We start from the raw sequence: 12,201 nt of genomic DNA, 5'->3' as shown, positions 1-12,201 counted from the left end.
TTTATTATTAATAAGTGAGAACAATTTTTTTCTAAAAGTCTATAGGGAGTTTTTCATGTTAATTACCATAGATTTTTTTTCACATAGCTAGATTTCAATAAGCATTTATTGCTGTTGTGAATTGACTGTGTATTTACATACACTGTACTAGGTATTAAAAACGAGTCAGATGTGATCCAGTTGTCATAAAGTTTTCTGCCTTCAGGAACAAGGTGAGGAAGTGTTATGTAGGTAAAGCTTAAGAGAAATTTGCATGTTAGGGGCTTACTTGTTATGGCTAACATTCCTTACAGGTAAAGGTGGGGAAGGGGGAGAGCTCCAGGTGTGGATCAAAGAAGCCAAGAACCTGACTGCTGCCAAATCAGGAGGAACTTCAGACAGCTTTGTCAAGGGGTAAGTCCCTGGACTAGCACCAAACTAATTAGTTTTAGGATGAGAGAGCTAAGAAAGGTTCAATTTAATTTTTGTGGCTATTATCCTAGGGTGTCTTTTTTTTTAAATTTTATTGTGACCAATGTGCATTACAAGTCTTTCACAGTTATATTTAAGGTACATTGTGTCAGTAAATTAGGGCCATTCCCACTACCAATGTCCTTCCTCTGCTCCTGTTCCCAGCGTGCATCCCATTCTGCCCCCATTAGCCCCCAGACTGCCAGTGTAACAGCTCCTTTATGTATATAACTTGTAGATTGGGTATCTGTTGTCATTGACTTTGGTTTGGTATTTAGATTTGATTATTTTTTATTTCCACTCAATGTTCATGCGACTTTTTGCTCCTGGTACCATCCACTTTTTTATTTCTTCAATTTATGAAGCAGAATAAGATGATTCAAGTTCTGTGGTTCTGTAGTGAAAATAAAGAAAATGAAAGCTGGAAGGAGTTCATCTAGTAGCTATCAATATCAATTTAAAAGACAAAAGTGAAAAGAGAAAAAAGAAAAAAAACCCTAAAACAAGCAATGACAAAAAACACAACAGCAACAATAAACAACAAGAAAGAAAAAAGGGAGAAAAGAAAGAAAAAGGGAAGGAGGGCTGTAGCAAGGTTTTGTGTTTTTGTTGTTGTTATTTTACATAGGCACATTAAGTATTGGGGAAATTAGAAAGGGAATTTCCTTGACCTAAGAGATACAGGGTTTCTCCACCCTTGAAGAATACTGTCATGGGAACAACTACTCCAGATATGCTCATTATCAAACCCCAAAGTCTTTTTATGGTGTCAGGAAACATTCTGCTCAGTTGTGGCTGACAAAATCAGTCCTCTGTAATTAGAGATCTTGGTATTTTCACAAGTCATAGGACAAAGTCTAGGATCGAGTCTTTCTTTATGATTGTAAAAGTTTTACTCTGTCATTGTTGCTGTAGTCAGTCTTCTGTAATTAATGATTTTGGTTTTTGTGTGCACAGATCCTAGGATGAAGCCAGGATAAAGTCTTATGTTTCCAGAAGTTCTGCTCAGTCGTGATTATCAAAGTTGGACCTCTGGAATTAGAGATCTTGGTTTTTTACAAATCCTAGGCTGAAGCATAAACTAGGTCCTTCTTATTGGTCCTTGGAAATGTTCTGATTAGTCGTAGTTGTCAAAGTCAGTCTTCTGTGATTGGTGATCTTGGTTTTTGCACAGATCAAAGGATGGAGTATCTTCTGATTTCATTTTACATTAAGGTGATGAGGTAGGGCAACCTGCTCTTAGATCAAGTTGTTGCTGTTTCCTCGTCATCGTCATCAGGGTATCATATCAAACCTGGTTTGTGCAAGTTGGTGTCAGAGTGGTATTAGGAATTTTCCACTGGGAGTTTGATTTTTGGTGCTATTGCAGGGAACTGTGTTGGTTCTATGGTTGGGATTTGGTGTTTGGGGTTGGACGGTCACTATCTGATCACGTGGAGTCTAAGATGAGTCCCCATGGCACATGTTCAGGGTGAGAAGCACCCCTGTATTCTAAAATTTATGGATTCTTATCCCTAGTAGATAAGAGCTTGTTTCTATATATAAGATTTCCCCCTTTTTTAGTATGCCTATGCAAAAGGGAATGGTGCCATATTATATTGCTGGTGCATTTGGAGGTAAGAATGACAAGCTATACAATCTCTGTGCCCTGGTTTTTACCTGAGCTTTTATCCCAAATGAGACTTTTCTTCTAGAATTTTGTAACAAACAGAACCAAAACAAACAAAATTAATATATAAAATAAAAAGTAAAAATAAAATAAATAAATAATAATAAATAAAAAAGGATGGAGGAGGCTATCTTTACCTTTGGAAATAAACACACTAAGAAGTATAACTATTGAGGTATTAAACATAGAAGGAAAATATAGATAACCCCATTGAATCTTTTGAGATATTCTTGGGGAGGGAGATGATATTCAGGGTATCTTTAAAGAAACAGAGACTCTGTGGACTTTGATCAGCCATTAGTAGGTACTGTCCCTTTAAGGGTGAAGAGATCAGTTACCAGAAGCCCACCTCTTGCAAATTTTGAAAGGTGACAGTTGGCCTAGGGGTATAAAAAGCCTTGGGCTGAAGTGCTAGTGAGGTGAGAAACTCTGCCACTCCTGCTGGGATGGTCCCTGCCAGACTGCTGGAGAAACTTTACCAGACTCCCTGCTCCTGCCTCCTTGCCTTTGCCATGTCTCCTACTGCTCTGAGCTAACACTAAACAGTCCTCCTACTGCTTCAAGTGCCAACTTTTTTTCCTAAAATTATACAAATGGTAGCAAAAAATTCACTATTCTGCTCATTCTCAGTCTGAATTTGGTTTGACCTGAACTGAAGAGTTGATTTCCAAATAGGAGGGTGGTAGATCTGTCTCACTTTTACTTTTATGGTAGATTTATGTTCTTCACTAATCTGGAATAAAAATCTGTCTCCTGACTGGGAACTTGTAACTTTGTCTCCCAGATGTTTAAGTAGTGTCTGAAATTACAGTTTTCTTCAAATTGCAGATCATCCTTATTTAAATCTTGTGGAATATGTATCTAGTTATTAATATCAGTTTTATTTAAAGAAGTATTTACCCAATATAAATAGAATTAAGTACATAAAATCGTTTTTGTGGAACATAGACAACAACATACTAATAATCCTATATGCTTTCTCTAGGCTTAGCAGAATCAAGTTAGGTGAATGGTCTAGTAGAGGCAAATGCAGCAGATTCAAAGAAAGAAATGGCATACTAGGACATGCATATAGACTCATCTTCCTATAATTTGTTGTACTAGGAGAAAAAGGAAGGTAGATAGCTGTTGGCTAACTCTAAAAAAGTTGTTGATTACTTCCCATCCTCTGCCAGATACCTCCTTCCTATGAGGAACAAGACCAGTAAGCGTAAAACTCCTGTGATGAAGAAGACCCTGAATCCCCACTACAACCATACATTTGTCTACAATTCTGTGAGACTGGAAGATCTACAGCACATGTGCCTGGAACTGACTGTGTGGGACCGGGAGCCCCTGGCCAGCAATGACTTCCTGGGAGGGGTCAGGCTGGGTGTTGGCACTGGTAAGATCCTCTCATTCAACCTTCACTATCTTATAACTCTTCTATATATTACTTTCAGTATGTCTAATTCCTCCCCCATTCACTGTCTCCATAAGCATCTATATGACGAAGTTGTCTTCTTTCCTTTCAATTAATGTTCAAACAGTATTCCTGAGTGCCTGCTATGTTTTAGACTTAGGGAAAGACTTCACTCGTATTATTTTATGTATAAATGTGATCCTGATTGCTAGAAATGTTACCATCTTTCAATACCAAGGAAATCTACAACCCTACCTGTATCTGTACTTTATTTATATATCCCATCCTGTTATAATGAAAGGACCTTTTAACAAAGGCCAAATTCTTTTATAGTATATTAGAAATACTCATCTTTTCAGTGACCTGACTTCTAGAATTCACTTCTTTTGTTAACTTTATTCTCTCTACCTTTCTATTGGGGGTGATTACAGATTGATCCAGTATTTCCAGCCTTAAGAAACAGATAAGCTTTCTTTAGGCCCTTCATCCTTCTATTTTCTTAAAAAAGAATTGTCCCTTTGTCCTTACCTCTCCTATTGTATACAATCTGACTTCTGTTCTACAACTCTACTAGGAAATTTCTAATACCAAAGTTTTTTTTTAATCTTAACTAGAATGTTTAATGCCACTTAACATAACTGATAACTCCCCTTTTCATGAAATAGTCTATTAACACTATACTTTTTGTTGTGGAATCCTCATTCTCTACACAAACTAATCAAATATTGACAATTTTTAAAGCTTAGTTTTGAATTCTCTTTTTATTTTTCAAAAGTCTGTATCCATACACAGTAACACAAAGTACCTAGAACTATATTTTCATAGTTGTAAGCCAGTTTATGTCAGACTGTTTATGATGTTGTTGTTGTTTTTGACACACCCAACTTTATTCAGGGCTTATTTCTATCACTTTGCTCAGAAATTACACTTGATAGGGCTTAAGGGACTATATGGAGTGTGAAGGATAGAATCCAGGTTGTCAGGATGCAGGGCCAGTGCCCTGTGTGCTGCTCTATTGCTTTACCAGGGGCCTCAAACTCACGACCTGTGGGCCGCAAAAGGCCCTCCTTACAACATTTTGTGGCCCTGCCCTAGAGGAATCTTTTTTGTTTTGTTTTGTTTTAGTTGTTCAGGTCACAGCCCCCAATGTTCAAGGCTTACTACTGACTTTGCACTCAAGGATCACGCCAACTTTGCCTCCTGCGGCCCCCAGGTAAATTGAGTTTGAGACCCCTCCTAGTCTCCATTTTAAAAACTCTTTATGGCTTCCTGTTACACATAGAAGTAACATAAAATTCTCATAAACTACAGGCCTTTATATTATTGAACCCTTTGTTCCCCCTTTTCTTTTCCTTTTTTTTTTTTTTGGTTTTTGGGTCACAACCGGCGGTGCTCAGGGGTTACTCCTGGCTGTCTGCTCAGAAATAGCTCCTGGCAGGCACGGGGGACCATATGGGACACCGGGATTCGAACCAACCGCCTTTGGTCCTGGATCGGCTGCTTGCAAGGCAAACGCCGCTGTGCTATCTCTCCGGGCCCTTGTTCCCCCTTTTCAGAAAAAAGAAAAAGCACATATTTGAGTAATTTTTTAATTTTTATTTTTAAATTATTTTTATACTGCCTCCACCTTCTTCCATTAATGGCTGTTGATTTTGTGGTGGTAGTTGTTTCACTGGGTAGTGTTCACCTGGAATTGTATATTGGGTTGTGATACTTGCAAATGTGGTCATGGTGCCCATCAACCTTTGCACTCATTTAATTCTGGTGTTTATACTGGTTGTATTCTTGGTTGCAACACACAAGCTATGGTTGTGGTGTTCACTGGGAGTTCCTGCAAGACTCACAAATGTAATATGCAGAGCAGGGTTTTACTCTGTACAAGTAACATTGGCATTTGCTGGTTTTAGTTGTGGTTCTTGCCAAAAGTCTCACCTCTATTTTTATGAGGTTTATACATGCCTAACTTTAATGTGGCCAGAAATTACTTGGAATGCCAGGGATCATAGTAGAGCTGCCAAATAGTGCTCAGAATATGTGGGATAATTTTTTATTTTTATGATTTGAACTTATAACCATATATTTGCAAGATTGGCAGGTACTCATTACCACTGTGCTAGTCCTCTGTGACACCCCCTGCTAATTCTAATCCATACTAATGCAGTATCTTCTTGCTTACTCAGCTACAATAACAATGACTATATATTTGCACTCCAAAAAATTTCATGCTTATTTTCACACCATAATATTTGCAATTAGTGTTCCCCCTGAAGAGCCTAATTCTTCCAGTCATTCATATTTTTACTCATATATTTTCATCTCATCAAAGGACTCAATCTTTTTTTAATATATTTTATTATATTTAAACACCTTGATTACATACATGATTGTGTTTGGGTTTCAGTCATGTAAAGAACACCACCCATCACAAGTGCAAGATTCCCATCACCAAAGTCCCACGTCTCCCTCCTCCCCACCCGACCCCCGCCTGTACTCTAAACAGGATCTCCATTTCCCTCATACATTCTCATTATTAGGACAGTTCAAAATGTAGTTATTTCTCTAACTAAACTTATCACTCTTCGTGGTGAGTTTCCTGAGGTGAGCTGGAACTTCCAGCTCTTTTTTCTTTTGTGTCTAAAAATTATTATTGCAAGAATGTCTTTCATTTTTCTTAAAACCCATAGATGAGTAAGACCATTCTGCATTTTTCTCTCTCTCTCTGACTTATTTCACTCAGCATAATAAATTCCATGTACATTCATGTATAGGAAAATTTCATGACTTCATCTCTCCTGAAAACTGCATAATATTCCATTGTGTATATGTTTCACAGTTTCTTTAGCCAGTCGTCTGTTGAAGGGCATCTTGGTCGTTTCCAGAGTCTTGCTATGGTAAATAGTGCTGCAATGAATATAGGTGTAAGGAAGGGATTTTTGTATTGTATTTTTGTGTTCCTAGGGTATATTCCTAGGAGTGGTATAGCTGGATCATATGGAAGCTCAATTTCCAGTTTTTGGAGGAATCTCCATATCGCTTTCCATAAAGGTTGAACTAGATGGCATTCCCACCAGCAGTGGATAAGAGTTGCTTTCTCTCCACATCCCCCCGCCAACACTGTTTATTCTCATTCTTTGTGATGTGTGCCAATCTCTGTGGTGTGAGGTGATACCTCATAGTTGTTTTGATTTGCATCTCTCTGATGATTAGTGATGTGGAGCATTTTTTCATGTTTCCTTTGGCCATTTGTATTTCTTCTTTGTCAAAGTGTCTGTCCGTTTCTTCTCCCCATTTTTTGATGGGATTAGATTTTTTTCTTGTAAAGTTCTGTCAGTGCCTTGTATATTTTGGAGATTAGCCCCTTATCTGATGGGTATTGGGTGAATAGTTTCTCCCACTCAGTGGGTGGCTCTTGTATCCTGGGCGCTATTTCCTTTGAGGTGCAGAAGCTTCTCAGTTTAATATATTCCCATTTGTTAATCTCTGCTTTCACTTTCATGGAGAGTGCAGTTTCCTCCTTGAATATGCCTGTAGTCTCAATGTCCTGGATTATTTTGACTATGTGTTGTTCTATATATCTTATGGTTTCGGTCTGATATCGAGGTCTTTAATCCATTTGGATTTTACCTTGTACATGATGTTAGCTGGGGGTCTAAGTTCAATTTTTTGCAAGTGGCTAGGCACTTGTGCCAACACCACTTGTTGAATAGGCTTTCTTTGCTCCATTTAGGATTTCTTGCTCCTTTATCAAAAATTAGGTGATTGTATGTCTGGGGAACCTTCTCTCAGTATTTAAGCCTATTCCACTGATCTGAGGGCCTGTCTTTATTCCAATACCATGCTGTTTTGATAATTATTGCTTTGTAGTAAAGTTTAAAGTTGGGGAAAGTAATTCCTCCCATATTCTTAATCCTAATGATTGCTTTAGCTATTTTAGGGAGTTTATTGTTCCAAATGAATTTCAAAATTGCATGATCCACTTCTTTGAAGAATGTCATGGGTATCTTTAGAGGGATTGCATTAAATCTGTACAATGCCTTGGGGAGTATTGCCATTTTGATGATGTTAATCCTGCCAATCCATGAGTAGGGTATGTGTTTCCATTTCCGTGTATCCTCTCTTATTTGTTGAAGCAGAATTTTATAGTTTTCTTTGTATAGGTCCTTCACATGTTTAGTCAAGTTGATTCCAAGATATTTGAGTTTGTGTGGCACTATTGTGAATGGGGTTATTTTCTTAATATCCATTTTTTTTCCTTAGTACTACTGGTGTATAGAAAGGCCATAGATTTTTGTGTGTTAATTTTGTAGCCTGCCACCTTGCTATATGAGTCTATTGTTTCTAGAAGTTTTTTTGTAGAGTCTTTAGGGCTTTCTAAGTAGAGTATCATGTCATCTGCAAACAGCGATAGCTTGACTTCTTTCTTTCCTATCTGGATTTCCTTGATATCTTTTTCTTGCCTAATCACTATAGCGAGTACTTCCAGTGCTATGTTGAATAGGAGTGGTGAGAGAGGACAGCCTTGTCTTGTGCCAGAATTTAGAGGGAAGGCTTTTAGTTTTTCTCCATTGAGGATAATATTTGCCACTGGCTTGTGGTAGATGGCCTTAACTATATTGAGAAAGGTTCCTTTCATTCCCATCTTGCTTTGATTTTGATCAAGAATGGGTGTTGGACCTTATCAAATGCTTTCTCTGCATTGATTGATATGATCATGTGGTTTTTATTTTTCTTGTTGTTGATGTTGTGTATAATGTTGATAGATTTACAGATGTTCAACCATCCTTGCATTCCTGGGATGAAACCTACTTGATTTTAGTGGATGATCTTCTTAATGAGGCATTGAATCTTATTTGCCAGGATTTTGTTGAGGATCTTTGCATCTGCATTCATCAGTGATATTGGTCTGTAATTTCCTTTTTTCGTAGCATCTCTGTCTGGTTTAGGTATCAAGGTGATGTTGGCTTCATAAAAGCTATTTGGAAGTGTTTCCATTTTTTTCTATTTCATGAAAGAGTCTTGCCAGGATTGGTAGTAGTGCCTCTTGGAAAGTTTGAAAGAATTCATTAGTGAGGACACTTTCAATCTAAAAAGGGACATTTTTCTAGGCACAAAGCTCTCCTGATTATTTGCTTCTCTTACCACCTGGTTTGTATATATATATATATATGGTTTGTATACATATATTATGGTTTGTGTATATTCTGTTTTCTCTATACAAATATGAATTGCATATCCATAGAACTTTTCTGTTCATTACTGTATATTAAGAGCTAAGATTATATGATAGGTACACAGGAAGCAGTATATAAATGATACATTTTTATTGAATGAAGGAATGAGAATAAGAATAATGTCATATATAGTCTGAAATTCAGGCCTGAATCTGCAACTACAGAAAATATCTGTGTTAAGCTTAGTCCCTTTGGGAACAACGTTTAGGTCAACTTGACAGTAATAGAAGGCAGGAACATTGGCAGAAGTGGCAGGTCTTAGAGCCGTCTAACAGCCTCAGTTAGGGGTACCCTGTTGAGTTTCATTTTTACCAACCTGAAGTCCTTTGGTAGAGTTTCAGGTACACAGAAGTAGCTGCACAGGATCAACAAGGAGCAGACCCCACACCACTATATCTTTACATCTTTGTCTGTTATGCTTATGTCATCATTTCTGTTGGGCTGAGGAGTGGGATACTGTTCAGTTTCTCTGGTATTTCTTTTCAGGGATCAGTAATGGGAAAGTGGTGGACTGGATGGATTCAACTGGGGAAGAAGTGAGCCTGTGGCAGAAGATGCGACAGTACCCAGGATCTTGGGCAGAAGGAACTCTGCAGCTTCGTTCCTCAATGGCCAAACAGAAGCTGGGCTCATGAGCCTTTGTCCTTCTCTGGAAGGACCAGTCATGTTCAGGGAAAGTCAGAAGAAATGAGTGCAAAAAAAGCAAACATTTATACTTTATATGTGTAGATAAAAATGTATTTCTAGAAGTCTATATACAGGTTGATACCTACTTTTTTGGTTTTTGGGCCATACCCAGTGATGCTCAGGGGTTACTCCTGGCTATGCTCTCAGAAATCACTCCTGGCTTGGGGGATCATAAGGGACGCCAGAGGATTGAACTGCAATCCATCCTAGGTTAGCATGTGCAAGGCAGACACCCTATCACTTGCACCACCCCTCTGGCCCCTGATACCTACTTTTTATAGCAATCTCAAGAATATAGGGGTCTCTTATAAATGTATTTTATACAATCCAGTATTTTAGTCTCTTTTTTATTACATCTTTATAAGTCTAATAAACTTTTAAAAGCTTTTAAAACATTTTAATCTCTTTTCTTGCTATCTTTTCTTGCTATGTTTCTGCTGCCTCAAGAATATATACTTGTCTGTATTTAAGGTGTGCCTGATCTGAGGCCAAAGATCTAGCAAGCAGGGTTGGGTTATTAAAGACCGGAGTATATAGGAGAATGGTGAGTAAGTACTTTCCTCATCTCTAATCTATCCTTTTTAAATATTTTTCTGCTTTAATGCATTTTGAAACTTGGCTGTTAACTATTCTTGTTTTTAAACCAGTTTTCACCTTCTTTGAGCACCAATGGTTTTCTCTGAAATACTATGAAAGTTTTTCTGCTCTTGCTGCTCCCAAGCACTTTCACTAGACCTTTGGGAGACCCTTAAAATTAATATACTTGGGGCCTGTGAGGTGGCACTAGAGGTAAGGTGTCTGCCTTGCAAGCGCTAGCCAAGGAAGGACTGCGGTTCGATCCCCCAGCGTCCCATATGGTCCCCCCAAGCAGGGGCAATTTCTGAGTGCTTAGCCAGGAGTAACCCTTGAGCATCAAATGGGTGTGGCCCAAAAACCAAAAAAAATTATTATACTTTAGAAAAACACTTTAATTAGATGGTATGTTAGGACTGAGTCATGAACAAGCCTAACAAGATTTTTTTAGTGTTCATAGTACCAGAGTTAGTAAGAGTGAGGTTATCTTCCAGCTTGTGCTAAATTATCTGCCTTTTTGAAAGCAATGTTAAAGAACTCCTCATTTCTCTAATTAAAGATGAGACATCTTCACTCTCACATACCACATATTTTAAGAGTCTATGTCTATGGAGGTGAACACACTCTATTGTGATCAGGACTTACTCTGGCTCTGCAGGTTATCACTGTCAGAAATCGCTCCTACCAGGACTTGGGTAAACTATGTATGATGCTGGTAATCGAACTAAGGTCAGCTCATGCAAAACAAGCACCTTAACTGCTGTGCTATCTCTGGTCTTCAGAAAATGATCTTCTATATTACATCCTGTCAGAACAGCCAGGTTCTATCAAATTTGTTCTAGTATTTCTCCATGCTGAACACTGTTAGTTCTCTAAGAGAATGTGTTCAGACACTCTCCTAATTATATGGATGTCTGCTTTGAAATTACTTTAGTTCCTATTTTTCTACTGCTTCTTAAACCTGACCTCTATATAACATAGATGTGGCTTATTGAGACCTTTTACAGAATACAAATAAATGACTGAGTGATTTTCTAATAACTCACTATTTCAGACTGCCTTTTTTTATACAAGTGTATCTATACAAAGTTTAAAAGATTCTGCATCAGAGAAATTCCCTTCAGTAGAGAATGCTACTTGTTGGTTCTTCAATAAGGGTACTGAATTGAAGGCAGTTTATCCTGTTTTCTAATCTATGAGTGAACTGAGTTAGATGAGTGTTTTAAAAGGTTCATTTTGGGTAGATTGATCTGATGGAACTACTTGGGATACTGACCTATAATTTGTTCCTTTGTTATTTATCCCCAAATGTATGTGCACTGCAATAAAGCTTTTTCATTAATCAAATGCTTTTTTCTTAGTTTTATAGATATTTTTGTTTCTAATGTTCTGACTTACTGTTCTTACTTGTCCTATAACTTAAATAATAAGGAACAACATGATAAATACCCATTCTTAAAAATATCCTGTGCTGATTTCAAGAAAATGTTTTTTCTATACATTACTGATACCTCTGCTGAGGTCTGTTTCCTTGTCCTTCGTGTTTATTGATATCTAGGGAGACAGGACTTTCACATCCCTCCTTACTTCATTCTCTATTCTCTTAGTTACACACCCACCCACTCACTCTCCTCTCTCTGTCCTACTTCTCCACCTTTATATTAGGAGGAAAATATTCACCCACAGGATAATTGTGAAAGGAAGACATTCTTTTATGTGTTTCTTGCTTGGTCCTTACATTATTTTCTCTTTCACTCCTACATCCAATGTTTACTTTTGAAGGATAACACTGATGCTAACTGAAACACCTCAGAAACAAGGGTCTTGCTTGGTTCCTAGGTAGCACCCAAATGATTTTTTATATCAGCAAAATGACACAAAATTGTATATTTTTGTATATAAGGCTTTAGTAAAGGCTTATGATGTGTTGTTTCCTTGATGTCTTAAAGCACATTATAAAGCTGAAATTTTTCTCTTTAGAAAATGGAAAAAATAATTTAAAAATAAAAAGGAAAATCAAGTCCACTGTCATGCAGCAGAGTTATGATTGGAATCAAGGTCTGACTCTGATACTCAAAGTAGAATACTCAGAATACTATATTACAGGAGAAAAAAGAGGAGAGATTGAGAGTGGAGGAGAGGAAAAAGAGTTTTGGAGGGAGGGAGCAGAGAAAGTTGGCCTAATTTGG

At 37.6% G+C, this 12,201-nt stretch overlaps 1 protein-coding gene across 1 annotated transcript in view; it reads left to right on the top strand.

The window, feature by feature from the left end:
- SYTL4 (synaptotagmin like 4) overlaps positions 1-9,542 on the top strand; it is a 110,343-nt gene extending 100,801 nt beyond the window's left edge. Inside the window, exons 16-18 of the mRNA XM_049766601.1 lie at positions 294-393; positions 3,295-3,503; positions 9,239-9,542. Coding sequence (XP_049622558.1) covers positions 294-393; positions 3,295-3,503; positions 9,239-9,387 — 458 coding nt within the window. The 3' untranslated portion in view covers positions 9,388-9,542. The remainder of the gene's footprint in view (positions 1-293; positions 394-3,294; positions 3,504-9,238) is intronic.
- The last annotated feature ends 2,659 nt before the right edge of the window (positions 9,543-12,201 follow it).

This window comes from Suncus etruscus, chromosome X (assembly GCF_024139225.1).
Source record: "Suncus etruscus isolate mSunEtr1 chromosome X, mSunEtr1.pri.cur, whole genome shotgun sequence".
NCBI lineage: Eukaryota > Metazoa > Chordata > Mammalia > Eulipotyphla > Soricidae > Suncus > Suncus etruscus.
Note: the sequence above shows the minus strand (reverse complement) of the source record. Positions and strands in the feature narration are given on the sequence as shown.